Source organism: Anolis carolinensis, chromosome 1 (genome assembly GCF_035594765.1).
Source record: "Anolis carolinensis isolate JA03-04 chromosome 1, rAnoCar3.1.pri, whole genome shotgun sequence".
Taxonomy (NCBI): domain Eukaryota; kingdom Metazoa; phylum Chordata; class Lepidosauria; order Squamata; family Dactyloidae; genus Anolis; species Anolis carolinensis.
This window is the reverse complement of record NC_085841.1, coordinates 63,741,464-63,762,809: the sequence shown is the minus strand read 5'-3', so window position 1 is coordinate 63,762,809 and position 21,346 is coordinate 63,741,464. Positions and strand designations below refer to the sequence as shown.

The 21,346-nt window shown below is 39.6% G+C and overlaps 1 protein-coding gene across 1 annotated transcript in view; it reads left to right on the top strand.

Annotated features, from left to right (window-relative positions):
* Positions 1–21,346, top strand: part of pgbd5 (piggyBac transposable element derived 5) — a 78,787-nt gene that overhangs the window by 38,103 nt on the left and 19,338 nt on the right. Inside the window, exon 2 of the mRNA XM_062975712.1 lies at positions 17,959–18,386. Coding sequence (XP_062831782.1) covers positions 17,959–18,386 — 428 coding nt within the window. The remainder of the gene's footprint in view (positions 1–17,958; positions 18,387–21,346) is intronic.

The window sequence follows — 21,346 nt, the reverse complement described above, 5'->3', positions numbered from 1 at the left end:
TCTCAGCCAAAGAGTGCTGGTGCCACTCCAGACTAAAACTCCCATGATTCTATAGCATGACAACTGAAGTGGTGTCAAATTGTGTTCATTCCACAGTGTAGATGCAGCCCATGACGGTAGCATGGTGAGTCTGCTTTGGACTTCAGTCTGAACTTTAAAGGAGCTATCCAAGGTTATGAGTACATTTTGATATAGGGCTTGAGACATTAGATAGGCCCTTTACTCGCTGAATTAAAACCCAAGGAAGATGGCCCACTTCACAAACAGGAAGCTTCTTACCTGCCCAATAATGAGAGATTATCAGCACTCCCCCTGCTAGGCCTTGACAACACACCCTCCATCTGTTTTGATTTGGCACTGACAGTCCCAACCAATTCTCAATCAATGCATTTTGTTCAGCTGCTTTTAAAATGCCCCTTTCTCCTCCTTCCCTTGTGTCCTCAGCTGACTTCAGTGTTGGCAAACTCATTTCAGAGTAGTTCAAAAGTAGTTTGCGCTCAAATCTGCACCTAGTTACTGGAGAGGATATTTGTAGAAGTGGTATTCTGTCCTTATGGGACCTGGATGCTATTTCTAGACATAGCTCTGACTTCCTCATATGTTTGGGTTGTGTTATGCGTTTCTATTCTCTTTTTCAACAGTCTAAAAAGGAGTCCAGCTAATCAGTGCTGTTCAGCTTACCATCAGTGCAGTGCATTGTTACAGGCATTTTTTAAATCACTATTTAAAATAGGGGAAGGATACATTCCAACAACCTAAATATTCCAAAATAGCAATGCCCCAACCTGTGATTTCTTTGCGTAATAATAACCAGCAAATCAAATTTTGTGGATATCTTTAAAGACTCTGTGACATTCTTTAATATTATATTTTTAAACATATAGCGTCCATATTGTGATTGTTCTTGCAGTCATTATCAGAACATCACAAAAAGCAAAATGGACCTGGGATTCCTAAAATATGTTCAAAAGCTTGTAGTTTAAAACTACTGTTGCTCTTTAGAGGGGAAACCAAAGGACTCTGAAGAAAATTGGGTAGATGAGAACCACAACTTAAAGAATCAGTTGTAGGTGTTGTAAAGAAAAGAAGAAAAGCCTAGGTTTTCTGTCAGTGGATATACTTTATAATAATAATAAATAATAAAACTTTATTTATATACCGCCCTATCTCCCGGATGGGACTCAGGGTGGTTTACAGTCATAAAAGCAAACACAAACATTACATAACAACAGAATACACATTATTAAACAAAGTAAAACAATACAATTATAACAATAAATCACTTTTCCTTTCATTTTCTTAGAAAGCAGGGATTTTGGATTTCCTTGATCTGTACATCAGTAACTGGAGACGGCATGTTAAATGTAAGCTGTAGTTTGGTTCTGTGACCACTATGGGGCAGGCAATAGAAAGGAGGGAATAGTAGAAGCAGGTTGAGGATGATGATGATGATTATCATTATCGTTATTGTTATTATGTTTACCTTTTATTTCAACAAAGGAGACTCAAAGCAGCTTACATTAACAGCATTTCAATACAATTTAAAATACACAAATACACGTGCAAACATTAAAGCAGAAAATGTGTTTGCGTGCACGTTTTCAAGTCATCTGTCACTTTATGGTGTCCCCATCGGTTTCATAGGATTTTCCTAGACAAGGAATCTTCAGAGCTAGTGTTGCCACTTCCTTCATCTGAAATACAGCCTACATCACCTGGTATTCCTTGGTGCTCTCCCATCCAAATACTGACCAGAGCTGACTCTGCTTAGCTCTCAAGATCAGAAGAGATTGGATCTCTTTAGTGCATTTAGGCTCTGCTAATACCTTTCTGGGATATGCTGTACAATGTCAGGCAGAGCTAGTATTTCTTGAATTCTGAAACACACCTTTTCCTATATAAACATCTCTCAAAAATGGGGTGTATCTTAGAATCACAGGTGTATCTTATGTATTTTGATGGTTGAAAATAGGGTGTGTCTCACAGTCAATGCCCTCTCACAGTTGAAGAAAGACAGGTGGTTACTTTTTGGAGCAGCATGGTCAGTGGGGGCTTGGGGAGCTGTAGTCCAAAAGCTCAGACCCATTTTCTTAGAAAGTAATGAAGAAGCAGTAGAATATCTAGGATTCCTCTTTCCATCAGTGCTTATAAAAATACCCTATGTGTTCTTTGTACTGAGTTGAAAATCAACTGAGGAACAAAGCATCTCTTACAGGTCTCTCTTGGGATGCAGGAACAAAGCAGAAAGCCCACTCCCTGTGCATTTTGCATGCAAAGTAGCCATTAACCCCAGTGCTTTCAACGGTATTACATGGGTCACTCAGCTGCTGGCTGTTACTCCATGAATTAGTTTTATTTCGGATCTTGACCCTTGGCACAGAAGCCTCACACTGCTGGCTTTTTTAAAAATAGAGATGGCAGGAAAGAGTATGTTCTCGTTCTCTCTCTCTCTCTTTAAGAATTATGAAAAGGCAGAAATTCCAGATGGGAAATTATTCTGATTTAAGAAGAAAGGAATTTTATGCCATTGATTCATATATATATGTGCAATGTATGTATATTCTGATGACAATAATCTATCTACCTGTCTGTTGCAGATACATCTCATTGTAATAGTTATTTCTACTCAAATGAGCCTGGCTTTAATAATTTTGACAAAAAGACTGCAATGGCTGTTTGCATTTAGAATATGGTAGCCATGGTATTATTTTACTAATTTAGACTGGAGTTATCTTGAGGTCTTCATTAGTTGTTGTTTATTCCTTCAGTCTCTTCTGGCTCTTCATGACCTCACGAACCAGTCCATGCTGGAACTCCCTGTTGGCCGTCACAACCCCCAGCTCCTTCAAGGTCAAGCCAGTCACTTCAAGGATATCATCCATCCATCTTGCCCTTGGTCGGCCCCTCTTCTTCTTTTTCCTTCAATTTTCCCCACCATCATTATTTTCTCCAAGTCTTCTTGTCTTCTCATTATGTGGCCAAAGTATTTCATCTTTGCCTCTAATATCCTTCCTCCAGTGAACAGTCAGGCATTATTTCCTGAAGTATGGACTGGATGGATCTTTTTGCGGTCCAAGACACACTCAGAATTCAAAAGCATCCATCTTCCTTCACTCAGCCTTCCTTATGGTCCAGCTCTCATATTCATAGGTTACTACTGGGAATACCATTGCTTTAACTTTGCGGACCTTCGTTGGCAATGTGATGTCTCTACTCTTCACAACTTTATTGAGATTGGTCACTGCTCTCCTCCTAAGAAACATCTTCTGATTTCCTGGATGCAATCTGCGTCTGCAGTAATCTTCATGCCTAGAAATACAAAGTCTGTTGCTGCCTCCACGGTTTTCCCTCTATTTGTCAGTTATCAATCATTCTGGTTGCTATAATCTTGTGGTTTTTTTAAACTGCAACTCGGCTTTTGCACTTTCTTCTTTCACTTTGGTTACCAGGCTCCTCAGCTCCTCCTCACTTTCAGTCATCAGAGTGGTATCATCTGCATATCTAAGGTTGTTAAGGTTTCTTCCAGCAATTTTAACTCCAGCCTTGGCTTAATCAAGCCCTGCACATCGCACAATGTGTTCTACATACAAATTAAATAAGTAGGGTGAAAATATACAGTCCTGTCATACTCCTTTCCCAATCTTGAACCAGTCTGTTGTTTTCCGTGGTCTGTTGTTGCTTGGTTGTTAGACAGATTCCTCAGGAGACAGACAAGGTGACTTGGTATCCCCATACCACCAAGAACTTGCCAAAGTTTATTATGATCCACACAGTCAAAGGCTTTAGAATAGTCAATAAAGCAGAAATAGATGTATTTCTGAAACTCCCTGATTTCCTCCATTATCCAGCGGATATTGGCAATATGGCCTCTCATTCTTCGGCTTTTTCAAAACCCAGCTTGTACATCTGGCAACTCTTGCTCCATGTGTTGCTGGAGTCTACCTTGCAGAATCTTGAGCATTACCTTACTGGCATGGGAAATTAGTGCCACTGTACAAAAGTTTGAGCATTCTTTAGCATTTCCCATTTTTATAGGAATATAATATTGGGGTCTTACAGTAGTGTAATTCTTGGTTACACTAGTGCTTGTAATATATATACATTTGTGCAAGAAGCTATCTCGTACTGCGTTAAGCAGACCTGGCATTTCAACTTTTTTCCCTTTTCCTTTTTATCTTAAATGTACATTAATAAGTCTTACAAATTTGAGACTACAGTATAGTTAATCTATTCTTAAATATAGTTTTTGGAAGCAAGCTGACATCTTAAACTATGGTTTGATGTGCCTGTTTCTACAAATCATAGTTAAGTTAAACGAAGGTTTTTCAGGTCTGGGGGAAATGACAAGCTGTATAAGTGAAAGTGAAAAGTTCCAAAGTAATTATGACAGTTCTGTCCAAAGAAGGAGTGCCTAGGTTTATTTTATAATGCTAAACAATGGCTTTTGAGTGATGCTGTGATATAGTGATTACTATACTGAACAGGATTTGGGAGATTTCATGTTCTAATCCACACTGAATCATGAAAATAATGGATTGACTTTCACAAGATAAAGATAAAGGGGGTAGAAGGAGAACCATACATATATAGTGCCTTGAGCTCACTTGAGGAAACGTAGTTGAGGCATAGGATCTCCAGGAAAGTAAAAAACTAGGAATAAAGAAATTGGTTTTTTTTTATCCGAGAGGACACCTCTCTAGTTATTTTTGAGTATTCCAATATGACTCTATAGTTGATGTCCACTGTGAGCTCACCATAGAATCACTCTGGATCTACCCTGCAAAATAATTAGGCTGGATCTACCCTGCAAAATAATACAGATTGATGTGCATTGTATAGTCAGTGTAGACCCATATAATGCTGTTCAAACTCCATTATATGGGTCTACACCAGGCATGGACAAACTTCAGCCCTCCAGGTGTTTTGGACTTCAACTCCCATAATTCCAAACAGCCAGAGTTTGCCCAAGCATGGTTTACACTGACCACATAATGCACTTCAAACTGTATTATTTGGCAGGGTAGATCCAGCCTTAGACATTTCTACAGAGGTGTTACTCTATAAATCTCTAGGTCATCCAGTGTGACTAGATCAGTGGTTCTCAACCTGGGGTCCCCCGATGTTTTTGGCCTACAACTCCCAGAAATCCCAGCCATTTTAACAACTTCTAGGATTTCTGGGGGTTGAAGGCCAAAAACATCTGGAGACCCCAGGTTGAGAACCACTGGACTAGATGAAGCTGACCACAGTTACACTGGAGGACATAGAGATTCCTAGAAAGAATATTTTAATCAAATCTGCGAGAGTCAAAACTGCAAATGTGGAGAGATGACTTGATATCAATATATTCAATAAATGAGTAAACCAGACCTTTATATTACTATGCTCACTTCTGCTATATTGCACTCAGCTTCATGCCTTGTTACACAGTATTAGCTAGAAAGCCCTAGCTCAAAATGCAAGAGATGAGTTCATGTCAGTTTTTATCTCAATAATACTGACCTCCCCCATTCACAATAGTGGGTAGAAATGCTAATTAATAGCACACAGTTTTGAGCCATTTTTTCCAGCTCAGTGATCACAGCAGGAAATTTTAGTTTACCCCAGATATAAACATAGAGAAAGGTAGCTAACTACTATTCAGGATCTGTCTTAAATTCGGAAGAAACATTGCAGAGATCTGCCATACCCGCATATATGAGAAAAGGACATGCTTAGCAGCCTTATTATTTCTATATCCTCTTATCTCCCTCTGCAGAGCTGTTTTTATGACATCATGGAGATAAGAATTGAAATGCTTAGCCTATGGAGCAGAACTACCTACATTGATACAGGGAAGGTATCAGATTCTGCACAAGCTTGTGGAACGTGATTATAGGTTTTCATTAATGGATAGTCCCCGAGAAGCCATATGTGCAGATCACTTTACCATCAGCACTGTAAAAGATATGATCTGATTTGATGTTGGCAGGCAAAATAGACCCAATGTGGGGAAATTGTCTCTGAACATTTTTTAATGGTATTTACACAAAGAATTGGAGATTAATATGTTGGTAACTTGGTGTTTTACAAATCTGTAACAGGCAACACACTCCTCAATTGAAACTTGATGACAAATGTTAAACCAGGGCCTAACAACACTTGCAGATATATTTTTGTTGTCTTTTAAACGGGTTTTATGGTATATTGTAGAAACTTTTGATTTATTGTGTCTTTTTTCGTGTTTCACAGGCAATAGAAGGTTGAGGTGCACATTGTAGAATCAATAGTCTGGTAGAATTAATCCAGTGGATGCTATGGTTAATTAATTGGCTTAATTGGTTTAATTATTATGGCTCTAGGTAATATATAAGGCAGAAAAATAGGAAGAAAAAATAATATGCAAAGATACAGAATTGAAGATGCCTGGCTCAACAGCAGTAGGTGTGAAAAAGATCTTGGAGTCCTTGTGGACAAAAAGTTAAACATGAGCCAACAATGTGATGCAGCAGCAAAAAAAGCGCCAATGGGATTTTGGCCTGTATAAATAGTGTCTACATCGAGGGAAGACATGCTATCCCTCTATTCTGCCTCGGTCAGACCACACCTAGAATACTGTGTCCAATTCTGGGCACCACAATTGAAGGGAGATATTGACAAGCTGGAATGGGTCCAGAGGAGGGCAACTAAAATGATCAAGGGTCTGGAGAACATGCCATATGAGGAGCGGCTTAAAGAGCTGGGCATGTTTGGCCTGCAGAAGAGAAGGCAGAGAAGAGACATGATGGCCATTCATGTGAGGGGAAGTCATAGGGAGGAGGGGGCAAGCTTGCTTTCTGCTGCCCTGGAGACTAGGATGTAGAACAATGGCTCCTTCTTTGGAGGCTTTTTAGCAGAGGTTGGATGGCCATCTGTCAGAGATGCTTTGAATGCAATTTTCCTGCTTCTTAGCAGGGGGTTGGACTGGATGGCCCACAAGGTCTCTTCCAACTCTATGATTCTATGATTCTCTAACTGCTACTCCAATAGTAACATTTACATTTGTGTACAGTAATTTATAAGATTTATTTAATGTCTTTAAACCTTCCAGACCAAGATTTTGTCAAAACTAGAATTATTAGAGTGAGAACTGGAAAAGGCGTTTATGCCTTTGATGGTTCTATAAAAGAGGGAATTTAAACAGGTGTTCATTGTTAGCTGGATCCACAGCAAGCAGTGCCTCCTGAAATTCCCTCTTCCACATATTAAATATACAGGAATTTTCTTCAGTTTTCACTGTGGCAACTTGGATCCCAGGACTAATTACCGGTTAATTACCGGAATGTATTCCTTCTTACTTATCTTTACTATATGGCTGCAAATTGGTGTAACTCTTTCTCCCTTTTTACTTTTTGTTGTGTCCTTCCTCCAACAATTTGCAGTATGGCTGGAAAAAAGATTATTTAAAAAAAAAAAAGCTCTGAAGCTCTGCCAGTCGGTGTATAGACCAGTATGTGGGGAACACACATTTAGGACATAGTCTGCCCCTCCTGTCCATGGTGTTAAATATAGAACTATGATGCCACTTCAAGTTCTGTCCCACAAGAAGCTGAGATTTATAGTCTAAGGAAAGGGTATTTCACATGCTTAGCCATGAAACTCCAGTGCCTTGCCAGACTGCAAAATTCCCAATTCAATAGGATGCAGTGAAAGTGGAATCACAGTGCAATAACTGTATAGTGTGAAAAAGCCCAGAGTAGGATTGTCAGAGTCAAAATTGGGAGAAGGCTCTTCTACCTTTAAATAGTTGCACAGTAAAGGGAATTTAAGCTGGTTGTGCTTCCATAAGAGGGAACCATTGCATTCAACGTGGAATCATAATGCAATAATTCTGTAGTGTGAAAAGGGCCTCTGGTTTTTCTTAAATTTTTTTAATTTTTATTAAATTTTGAAAATAACAATAAAATCCACTTTAGTGGGTTAGGAAAGTATTGGGGGGAAGAAAGGATGGGGGGTAGGGAGGGGGGTGGTAGAAAGTGAGGGGGAAAGGGGTAATAAGGGTAGGGGGGTCAGGGTCCTTGTCGATTCTTGACTTCCATTCTTCTCTATAAAGTTGTCGTAACTATTTGTATTATTTATGTTGTTGGTATCATTCATTTTTTTTTGTGTCGACAGTTGACACTTCTCCTTCGTGTTAAGGGCTTTATAACAATATTCTAACTTTTTCTTTCTTCATCCAGTCCTTTACCGGTGTCCAATCTATCCTTTTTTTTTTTTTTTTGCTTATTTTGTGTTGTTGATAGCAGGAACGTTAGGTAGTCCATATTCATTATATCCCATATTCTTTTTATCCATTCTTCCACTTTTGGTATTAATTTCTGTTTCCATAATCTTGCAAGAACTAATATGGCAGCTGTTGTTAAGTGTGTAAAGATTTTGTCTTCATTCTTTCCCCATTGGTTATTCGTCATGCCCAATAGAAAGAATTCTGGGAGTAGTGGGGTTTGTTTGATGCACCTTTCTCTTGGCACATTTTCCCCTTTGTCTGCTATTTGTGCCTCCTCAATATCCACAGCACTGTTGGTGATTAATAGGAAACCCTATGGAATGAATGACTTCTGCCAAAAGTTGATCACAGAGTCACACTGGAAAACCCAGAACATGCTTTACACCATCCTCTGCATCTCTATGGCCAACTTCTGGGAAAAGCATATCATACAACTGTCTGGAAAACCTAGGTCTTTTCCATACAGCTGTTTAAAATCCACATTGAACTGGATTATATGTCAGTGTGGACTTAGATAACCCAGTTCGAAGCAGATATTGTGGATTATCTGCCTTGATATTCTGGGTTATATAGCTGTGTGGAAGGGCCCCAAGAGAGGACAGGTAAATGAAATGGTATCATTGGGGAATGCAGGGTTCCTACTCTGCATCTGTCTTTTCTGCTAATATATTCTTTCTCAATGTGTTGTCAAAGGCTTTCATGGCCGGAATCATATTCTTTCTCCCTTGTACTAATGATAGTTGGGATAATAAGAGTGTAATGATGTTACAAACATATCATGGGTACAACCTACTGTTTGAAGAACAGTGTAACCTGCTACTCTATTTGATGGTCATTCCTATAAATTATTTCAGGGGACTAACTAATAGTGACTGCAAGTGTGGTATTTATTGCTGCTCTTTCCTATATCCTGCCAAATTTGTTTCCCCTGGGACTGGGAATTTATGCCAGGCTGCAGGTGAATCACAGCTGCTGAGCCATGTTCTTCTGCTTGGGTGCCTCTGAGTCTCTGTTGAGAATGAACATTTTTGAAAAATAGCACTTTCACGCTGAGAACATGCAGTGTTTCCAGGATATTTGAGTACTTGTTTTCTGTTACTAAATCAAAAGGAAATCCCACCACTTAAAAGCATATAATTTTAGACCTCAGCTTGCATTGTCTTGCTCATTTAGCAGTCATTACGATCTTGAGTGGCTCTTAACCCTTCTTCCATATTAAGAATACATTAACAGTTTTGCTAGCTTCATTGTTGTATAAAATGGGCTGAAGGTTCAGTGAGGTGCACCCCGTTAAAGTCTTTTTAAAATGTCTAGTTCAGGGGTCCCCAAACTACGGCCCGGTGGCCACATGCAGCCCATCGAAGCCATTTATCCGGCCCCCATGGCACAAAGGATGAAGGGGTTGGGCTAAATGGCCCAAGGGTTCTCTTCCAACCATTATTATTATTATTATTATTATTATTATTATTATTATTATTATTATTATTAATATTGAGGCTGGGAGGCCATCTGTCAGGGGTGCTTTGGTCCACAAAGGCAGAAAGGGGTTGGGCTAAATTTTTATTATTATTATTATTATTATTATTATTGACACAATGACACAGTCTGACACAGCAAACAAGATAGATATGCTGTATTATTATTATTATTATTGTTATTGTTATTGTTATTATTGCTTGGTGACCACCTGACCAACTATAGTCCAGCCCTCCAATGGTCTGAGGGATCATGAACTGGCCCCCAGTTTTAAAAGTTTGGGGACCTCTGATCTAGTTGGTGATCTGCTGCTGAAGAAATAATCTAATGGACCATCAAATGAGAGTCAGACATGTTGAGACATTTAATTGGAGGAAGAAGTCCACAGGAATTGTTGTTTTGGAAATGCCCCCACCCACCGCAGGTTCTTGTGGGATGTGATTTAGCACTAAGGTAAATATTTTTTTAAATACTTCTGGTCTTTAAGGACCTAAATTTGTTGTTATTGTATGCTTCATGATGTTTATGACTAACAGTGACTCTAAAATGAACTTATTGTGTTGTTTTCTGGGGCTGAAAGTGTGCGACTCACCCAAGGTCACCCAGTGCTTTTCTATGGCTGAGAGGGAAACTGAACCCTGGTCTTCTAAATCAGAGCCCAACACTCAAATCACTATATGCCACACTATATGCCACTTCTCATGTATCTAAATGTTGTTTTTTATTTGTTCAATTGCTTCCGACTCTTCATGACCTCATGGACCAGCCCACGCCAGAGCTCCCTGTTGGCCATTGCCACCCCCAGCTCCTTCAAGCCAGTCACTTCCATCCAGGATAACATCCATCCATCTTGCCCTTGATCGGCCCCTCGTCCTTCCATTTTCCCCAGCATCATTGTCTTCTCCAAGCTTTCCTTGACCAAAGTACTTCATCTTTGCCTTTAATATCCTTCCCTCCAGTGAGCAGTCATTATTTCCTGGAGTATGGACTGGTTGGATCTTCTTGCGGTCCAAGACACTCTCAGAATTTTCCTCCAACAACATAGTTCAAAAGCGTCTATTCTGCCTTCATTCTGCCTTCCTTATGGTCCAGCTCTTGTATCTAAATACAGATCCAGAAATACAAAAGTGTGCCTAAAAATACTATTAGGTTTTTATTTATTTATTATTATTTATTTATCTCCCGTATTTATATCCCGCCTTTCTCTACCCCAAAGGGGACTCAAGGTGGCTTACAAATGGCACTTATACAGTGCCTTAGGCTTAAAACACAGACATCAGATAGAATTATAAAAATTAAAACAGATATAAAACATAATTAAAATACATTCCACTATGAGACACATCATCCAAAGGCAAGGTATTAAGCCGTTCCAAAATCCATTACACGATTTCCAGGTTAAAAAAAAAAAATTCTTTTGCACTGGGCTATTTATCAAAGGCCTACTCCCAAAGCCAAGTTTTTACTCTCTTCCCAAAGGTTAGGACAGAGGGGGCTGATATAATATCTCTAGGAAGGGAATTCCACAGACAGAGAGACTCTGTCTCTCGTCCCCACCAGTTGAGCTTGCGAAGAAGGTGGGTTCGAAAGCAGGGCCTCCCCAGACGATCTTAAACTCCGAGGTGGTTCATTGGGGGAGACACGTTCGGACAGGTAGACTGGGCCGGAACCGTTTAGGGCTTTATAGGCTAAAGCCAGCACTTTGAATTGTGCTCGGTAGCAGACTGGCAGCCAGTGGAACTGACGCAACAGGGGAGTTGTATGCTCCCTGTATGCCGTTCTGGTGTGCAATAAGCTCATTGGCTATTGTAATTGGGTCGCAAATCTGTAATTGTAGCAGTAGTGAGTAACTGAGGATGGTGCAATATCGCTGCTTTGCAGCGTTTTAATTTTTGTATACTTTTTATCATGTTTTTATCATGTTTTTATCATGTTTTAATTGTTTTGTTTTTATAGTATATTTGTTGCTGGCCCTCGTGACAGAATGTAAGCCGCTCTGAGTCCCCTCGGGGAGAAGGGCGGGGTATAAATGCATGTAATAAATAAATAAATAAAAAATAAACTTGGCTGCCGCCCGTTGGACCAACTGAAGCTTCCGAACAGTCTTCAAAAGGCAACCCCACAGAGTGCGTTGCAGTAATCTATACGGGATGTAACCAAAGCGTGGACCACCGTGGTTAAGTCAGGCTTCCCAAGGTACGGGCGCAGCTGACGTACCAGTTTTAGTTGCTTTTAACATGTCCACACTTTACTGGTTTTATGGGTAGCTAAACAAGGTGGTTTCTAGCTTTGTTTGGAAATGGTCTGTTCAACTGGTCACTCGACAGGGCACAGACGCTGTTTACTCTAGACTTGTTTTTGTCCTGGGAAACATGAAGGGCCCATTAGCGGCCTCATTGGCTGCCATTCATCATGTTTCCATGTGCCAAACTTTGAATGACGTTAATAAGGAGATGATGATGATTATGGTTTGAAAGCATGGTAATCATGCACTGATACTCATAGGATATTGAACAAACGTATCTCCTCTACCATCCTTGTTTTTAAGCCTACAAAAGGAGCAGTAGATTAAGCACAACAGTTCATTGGTCACAGGACCATCATTTGCAACACTGAGCAGCTGAAGCATTGGATGATTGTGATTTGTGAATGGCCATCTCTCTAAATTTCCAATGACGCACTGCATCTTTGGGAGGGGGGGGGGGAGGGTGGCAGTTGGATGTGTGATTTGTTCTTTTCCTCTCCCTCACCTCATCTGCCACTTTCCTGCTCTCTCCCCCCCCCCCCCCCCATCTCTAGATCCTGCTCAATTTAGGGAGAGTACAGCAATAAGCAGCCATGCTTATCAGTGCCAGAACACAGTGTACTGAGTACAGGCACATTAAACTCCTGTCATGTCCATTCCTGAATTTAAATCACCAGAGAGTGTAATAGCGAGCTACCTTCTAAGGCTGACTTCAAAACTGGTGGTGGCTGTAGGGTGGTTTGGGGGCAGAAGAGGATGTGAGAATTAAGGGCTTCACATCTTGTCAAATGGATTGAAAAGGAAAAAGTGCTTCACTGGCATGTTCTAAATGTATTTTTAGAGACTGATTCAAAAGTATTCCATATAAGACCAGCCAAGCAGAATCTAATGAGCATTATTAGAAGAAGTCATTTTTATTTTACAAAATGCATAAGGTTGTGGGTGTACTACAACTCACATCATGCCAGATTAACCCCCTGAAATTCCATCAATACTTAAGGTTTGTCATATTGTGTAAATTTGCTCTAGATGCATCATCAATGGAGTTCAGTGTAATCTCCAGATGCAGGATGAATTACAATTCCCACCATCGTGGGTCAATCCCGTCAAATCCCTCTAGTACATTCAGTTAATCATGGGGGTTCTGTGTGCTAAGTTAGGTTCGGGTCCATCATTGGTGGGGTGCAGAGTGCTCTTAGATTGCAGGTGAACCCCAGTACCTACAACTAACAAATGCCAAGGCCAATTCCACCTCAAATCCACCAATATTCAAAATTTTTGTGCAGATCCATCATTGTTTGCACTCACAGTGCTCTCTGGATGTAGGTGAACTATAATTCCTATGAATCAAGGTGGATTTCCCCCAAAGCCCTCCTGTGTTTTTTGTTGGTTGTGGAGGTCCTGTGTGCCAAGTGAGGTCCAGGGCCATCGTTGGTGGGGTCCAGAGTGTTCTTTGATTGCAGGTGGACTATAAATCCCAGTATCTACAATGGCTATAAATCAAAGTGATTTCCACCCAAAGCTAGTATTTTTCTTTGGTCATGGGAGTTCTGTGTGCCAAATGTGGTCCAGGTCCATTGTTAGTGGGGTCACAGTCTGACTTGATGCAGGGTGAACTATAACTTCCATCATCTCCCAAACTCCTACAGTATGTTTAATTACTGTTCAGTTCTGCTCTGTTTGTTATGCAGAGTTGAAACGAGTAGGAAAGGGTTAAGGGAGAGGCAGTGGGTGGGATCATGCAAATTCCACACCAATGGATATAGTAGGAAACACAGGGATGTCTGAGGAAACATGTAAACTCTATGATGAAATTGTCCCCGAATGAAAGCATTCCTTGTGTGGTGGGCCATAGTGTTTGGGGAGAGCATTGGCAGTGTTTGGGCTACATGTTCATGGTGTTCATTGTATGGAGTGCTTTTGGTAGCTCCATAGCACTGTAGGTTAAAGCTGTTTGTGGAGGCAGGAGCTTACCTGTGTACGTGGGCACCCCAGCCACATACACACATACATATTTTCACTTTTATTATGTGTACAGATTTAGTAGCATATTCTGCATTGTAGCTAGATGGGGTGTTGAGAGGAGAAACAGGCTGTGACAAAAGCATTGTTCTCTCTCATTTTCATTGTGGTGTCCATGTGATGTATTCTATAAAGAATTGTTCACCACTTGAGGCTAGTCTTTTGTTTCATAGTGTGGAAGTAACTGATTAATTTAAAATAGTTTTGTTGCCCCTAATTTGTGAACAACTATCTTAACATGGGGTGGTTTTTTATCATTAGTGTCAAGGACAGTAAAGCTATGGGTGACAATAACATTTGGGAAATTTTAATTTTGTTACTTTAAGGGGTAATTTGGGGATACAGTGGACTCTTGGCATCTACACTGGGGTTTGGTTACAGGGCCCCATGTGGATATCAAAGTAAATTGATGCTCAAGTCCCACTAAATTCAATGGTATAGAAAAATGGTGTTCCTTATAATGCAAAATCAAGGAGGTTTTTTTTTTAATTTGGGGACAAGTCAAGGAGATCTTTTCAAGCTGTGGGTGTTGTAATCCATTGGTGTAGAATCTGTGCATACTGAAACTTTAACCTCACTTTTAGTAATTTGACATGATGTTTTAAATTAAAAACAAATATGTTTTAAAATATTTTTATAATTTTTTCTGAAATTAAAATAAAGGTAGAGTTTCTCTTGTCTAAAATGCTTGGACAAGAAGTGTTTTGCACTTCAGATTTCCCCCCCTGGATACTGGAATACGTGTCTTTGCATATAACTTGGTGATGGGATTCAAGTCTAAATGGAAGATTCTTGCATGTTTCATATGCACCTTATACAAACAGCTTGAAGGTAGTTTATACACACTATTCATATAATTCTGTGCATGAAATTAAGTTTATCCTTTATGAACCATGTGAAAGCAGACATGAAACAATCAGAGCCAGCTAACACCTCCCACCTGCCTGGGAGAAAGGAGTCTCCCAGGCAGGAAGCAGCCAGGCTTTGAATCTGCAAGGCCATTAAATGCTAATCAATGTGATAAATAACAACATTCACACTTGCCTCCAACAGACAAGAGTTCTTTCTCCCAACCTCGACTTTCCATAGATATATAAACCCCACTTTCCTGTGAACCCGGCCATGAAAGCCTTCGACAACTAGTTGTATCATCACTATTAACACTAGTTGTGTTAAAACACCTCTGGTTTTGGTTCTACAGGCCCACAGGAGATGTATTATTATCTAGTATCTTGGGATTTTTTTTTGTTTTGTTTTTTAAAATAAAAGTTTCTGGTCCTTGTCACTGGAATGATAATGAAAGCACAAATAATTAATGGCAAAATCTCAGACGTGGAAAGGGGTGGTTATGTCAGGTCCTAAACTGACTAACTACAAATTTAAATTTCATTGAATTTAGTGTTACTGACGTCTGAGGGGAAACGTTAACATTATTTTAGAAGGCAACGTCTAATTTTCAGTTGTTTTTATAATGTTCATCCTATTGTGCATCTACCCATAGTGGAAGAGCTGTAGGTAGTCATGGCTATTACAGAAAAATAGGAGTCCTGTCAATTCTGTCTTAATGTATTAAGTTTAAATTATATATATTGTAAAAGCTTTGCTGCCTAAACTGCCACCTTGACAGTATTTTCCTTCCAACTGTGTTATTATTGTCTATAATAGCATAGGATTAATATTATAGAAATATTAAAATAGAACTAGTATAATAAAAATATTAAGACATAAACAATTTTTAAAAGAAGAAAGGATTACTTACATCTGCTTTTGTATTAGACTGGATTTAAAACAGATGACCTCTTTTTTTCCTTTTTCATTCTATCCTCCTCAGCTAGCTGTCTCTTTTCACTGCTGTTCATTCATCTATGTGCCTATTCCATTCCTGTCTGTATGAGAATAAAGCAATACTTTGAAAACAAGTTTATAAGGAAAGCTGGTTAAGCTGGCCTTTCTAATATGTCATGTGAAACATCATAAAATGAAGTAAAAGTTCATTTCCAAAGTAGATATATTAAAAATTCAGAAGGAAACTCAAATGTAACCTAGAATAAGTGTAAATCCAGATTGACAGATCTCTGCGTGATTTGCAGTAGATCGGTAGCAAAGATTTGTGATTCCTAGTTACTGTATTTAATAATAGCAGCAATAAAATGGCAAAGTTTCCTCCAAAGAACACGCCCATCCTCCTGTCTCCAAAGAACCATAGGAAAGGAGAGTACTTGTCCCAGTTAGCATTTTGTTAACAAGCTCAATGGGCACGCTGGTCGCTATTAGAGTTGCCAGGTTGGATATGAGTTGGGCTTGAGTTGAACAGATCCTGAATCATGAAGTACTGTAAACCTCATAAGGCACATCTCTCTTGGTTCATCTCCAAACCACATCCTTGGCGAGCCGAAGCACCATCCTTCTTGTTGTTGCTGCTGCTGTGTGCCTCCAAGTCATTTCCAAATAGCAACCCTAAGATGAAGCTATCACAAGGTTTTTTGAAACTAAGAGTGTATTACTTGCTCAAGGTCACCCAGTGGGTTTTCATGGCCAAGTAGAGATTTGTATCCTGTCTTCCAGAGTTTTGTTTCAACACACATACCACTACAGTGTTCCCTCACTACTTCGCGGTTCACTTTTCGTGGATTCGCTGTTTCGCGGTTGTTCAATAAACTCTAAAAGACTATTATAAATCATAAAATATTACAATTTACAGCCTAAAGAAGGGAGGAAGGAGAAGCCGAAGGGAGAGAAAAGGAACCCAAGTGCAACGGGAGGAGAATGAGGTGATTTATCAACAAACGATTGGTTGATAAAACCTTAAAATAGTGTATAACTACTAAAATAATGTATAAATATTAAAATAAATATAGCGTCCCTACTTTGCCAATTTTCACTTATTGTGGGTGGCCCTGGAACCTTGCCCCAGTGATAAGTGAGGGAACATTGTACACCACTTTAATTCCAGCCATACCCTTCAATTACTTATAGGACTGCAGAAAATGAAAAAACATCCAACTTTATTCCTGAAATTCTTCCAGTTCTGTTCCAGCAGCTGGATGCAAAGCACTAAATATTAGGTGGTGATATGATCTCTTTCTTCTTTTTTGCTATAGTCTCTTTTTTTTAAAAAGCAGTGTGTGTCTGGACCTATATGTACACTGTGAGGAAAAATGAGAAAAACTATGTGGATGGGTGTAAACAGTCACAATTTATGTATGTCTCACACAAGACAGCTTTTGTTGTGGATGGATTATTTTATCAGATTAGAAAAGCAGTGGGTACGTCCTATCCCTATTTTCCATCTCCAGTCGGCAGTGCACTTGAGTGAGATTAACTGAATGGCCCAATCTTGGTTATTCAAATTCAGCTCCATTACTGGTTTTGTGAAGAGTTAGAGAACTGGGCATTTTTATTTATCATGTCAGAAGTGAATTGGGGGTGCAGTTATAATGTATTTAAAAACACAAATTTTAAAACTTGGCATTATACTAAATTTCCTTTGACAAGAAGCTGGCCACTTGGAGTGCCTTTGGTGTCACTGTAAGAAGTTCCTCCATTGTGCATATGGCAGGACTCAGATTGCATTGTAGTAAGTGGTCTATGGTTTGCTCTTCTCCACACTGGCATGTCATAGACTCCACTTTATAGCCCCATTTCTTAAGGTTAGCTCTGCATTTCATGGTGCCAGAACGCTGTCTATTCAGCGCCTTCCAAGTTGCCCAGTCTTCTGTGTGCCTAGGGGAGAGTTTATCATCCAGTATCAGTCACTAATTGAGATTCCAGGTTTTAGCCTGCCACTTTTGGGCTCTTGTTTGCTGAGGTGTTTCTTTGAGTATCTCTGTAGATCCTAGAAAGCTATTTCTTGAGGCATTGGTTTGCTGGCTGATATCTGAACAGAGGATGGGCCAGAGATGCCAATGCCTTGGTCCTTTCATTCTTGGCTGCTATTTCTGGTGTTAAGATGTGTATTTTTGCCTTCTAGGCCCAACACGCAGAATGCCACCAACTGCCAGCGCAATGGACTTCTTTCAACTCTTTGTCCCTGACAACGTTCTGAAGAATATGGTGGTGCAAACGAATATGTACGCCAAGAAGTACCAGGAGAGATTTGGGAGTGATGACACTTGGGTGGATGTCACTTTGATGGAAATTAAGGCTTTCTTGGCCTACATGATATCCACAAGCACTCACCATTGTGAGTCTGTGCTCAGCATTTGGAGTAGCGGATTCTATAGCAACAAGAGCATAGCTCTAATCATGTCCCAGTCAAGATTTGAGAAGATACTCAAGTACTTCCATATCGTGGCCTTCCGTTCCAGTCAGACAACACAGGGCCTCTACAAAATCCAGCCCTTTCTGGACTCTCTGCAACATAGCTTCGATTCTGCTTTTAAGCCTTCCCAAACCCAGGTAAGGTTCAGTTTCTTGATAATGGAAAATCTTAAGTTACTCTATACTTACACAAAGTAAGTGAAGTTTACATAGCAGAGAGCCTTGTGTAATAAAGCTACAGGGTAGGCTGAAAGTCATGAAGAGTCCCTATATATACTGCATATGATACTTTGGTATTGAACACCGATTATGAGATTTAATTTTTCACCTGTTATGTAAATTTATTTCTTATATAAACCATATATGATGCTTTCATATTGTGAATAAAAAACAAAAATAAGGGAATTATTAAATATCAAAATTCCTTTGTAACTGTTTGCCCACCCTATAGTGATTCAATTATCTAATGCAGACCATTCCAAACTGCGTGTTGCGACATGTTAGTGTTGTCGGCTGTAGTTTGTAGATGTATCGCACAAACATAAAGAGAAACATCTGAGTCTATATGAAGTAAGCTAATTTTTTGTCACTGAAATGTGGAAGCTTAAAAATGCTTGAAGTGTCTTTATAGAATATTCCATGAAATATTCAAAAGTTGTGTTTGTCCCATCAACCTTATATACCTCATGAAAATGGTAGTCGTTATTTTATTAAGATATATATATATATATTGCACATATTTACATACTGCTACTCATTATGAAACACTACAAATGTATGTTATTATTTTACAAATCACATATTTAAAAATATATAAATGAAATGTTTTCATGAGATATGTTATGCATACATTTCATTATTGCATTATGTGTTCATATCTCTTATGAGCTATTGGTTTAATATCTGGTTTGCTAGTAAAATTGGATTACTGTTTCACCAAATAATGCATTTCCAAAATGTGTGCTGCCAATATGAAATATTTAAAAAGCTCTGATCTAAGGCATTATCAAGCTTTAAAATTATAGCACACATTAACTGCTGTGACTCCATTTTGTGGGATCCTGGGATTTGTGGTTCAGAATTCAGCCAGAGTTTTAGTGCCTGACTGAAGTACAGATCCCATGGATCCCATAGGGCACAGCTGTGGCAGTTAAAGTGAAATCATAGTGCTGTAATGGCATAGTATGAAAGACCCCTTAGTCACTATGTTAAGAATTCCCAGCGCAAAATAAAACTGGAGAATGAGAGTACATGCCTTCACACATAAAATTTGTCAGAAGTGCATGTGTTTAACAAAGAAACCCTGCTTGTGCTTGTATATGTATACTTTCACAGTCCAGGAAGTGGTGTTGGCAGCATTTCATTTTGCAGAATGTTAACTCAGTCGCCAAGCCAGGTCTACAATGTATAATGCGCACAACAGCTTTGCAACAGAAGTGGGCAACTGCCAGTGGTCATTTCCATCCTGAACTGTTTTGGGCCAGACACTTTTTACAAATGTTCTGCCAAATTCTACGGTCTTCGTCCAAGTTCTTCCCGGAAGGGATGTTGTGTCAGGAAAATCGCCATTAAAAAAAAAAAAGTTGGAGGAGGTGAGCAACATCTGTGGATTGGTGCATTACTTCAACAGGGTTGCCAGGGTGACAACTGTAGAGCATCCCTGTATTTTTAATAATTGTGTATAACAGGAAATTTCAGCAGATATTGCTTTCCTTGTTCTCTGATTGTTTGATAGCACCTGCTGAATGCACACTCTTCTCCTTGATGTCCATAATCCCAAATGCGTTACTCTAATGAGCCCTTCTTGGGAGTGAGGCATTGTGGGCAGTTTTGCCATAGAAATTGTCAGTGTGACTCAGCAGTACCCAGCTCAGGAGTCGTCCTGGACTTTTCCAGCTTCCAGTGTTTGCTACAGGTGAAGAGCGTCTGCTAAGGTTATCTGCTACAGTGGTGGAGCATGCTTAACATTTATATAAATGATCAGCCACTGCCAGAAGGGACAGAGAGTTTCATCTATGCTGACGATCACACCATCACCGCCCAAGCAGGGAGCTTTGAAATGGTTGAACAGAAGTTCTCCAAAGCTTTAGGTGCTCTTACTGCTTATTACAGGGAAAACCAGCTGATTCCTAATCCGTCTAAAACACAGACGTGTGCTTTTCACCTTAAGAACAGACAAGCATCTCAAGCTCTGAGGATCAGCTGGGAAGGAATCCCACTGGGAGCATTGCAGCACACCAAAATACCTTGGAGTCACTCTGGACTGTACTCTGATTTAAAAGAAGCACTGCTTGACTATCAAGCAAAAAGTGGACATTAGAAATAATATCATACCAAAGTTGACTGGCACAAGCTGGGGATCACAACCAGGCACAGTGAAGACATCTGCCTTTGTGCTTTGCTATTCTGCTGCTGAATATGCATGCCCAGTGTGGAACACATCTCACCATGTTAAAACAATGAATGTGTCTCTTAATGAGACATGCCACATTATCACAGGATGTCTACGCCCTATACCCTCCGGCTCATCCCCTGTTCGAATATCAGCCAGCACTCCAACGCCTTAAATCAAGAAATTGTTTTCTGAGATCTACAGAGATACTCGCAGGAACACCTCAGCAAGTGAGAGTCCAAAAGTGGTAGGCTAAAAGCTGGAGCAAAGCCATAAATTGAAGAAGTAAAGATTTACTGGCATATCCATTTTAAGAAGCAAGTGTTTATAGTATTTTCCATAGTTGCTTTTAGGTAGTGTAGTATCAAAAGATGGAGGAAATGACTCTCTGGGTTTCTATCACTTGCCTCATTCATGATGTCTCATGAGAACCCGTGGTAGTCCTATCGACATTGAGCCTAGGCAAACAATTTGATTACAAAGAAACGACGTTCTTTAGCTTTAAAGTCCTAGCTAGGTGTTTCATAGCAAGCTGGTTGACTACTCCTCATGATGTAATTGAGATGAAGCCAGGCTACAATAAATGCAGAAATAATGTGCCAAAATAATTTGATGGCACAAGCTGCAGTTTTTAATTTTGATAGTCATGAATCATAAAACTGCCTTAATGCAACTTGCAGTTTCTAATTACATTATTTCTCTTTTA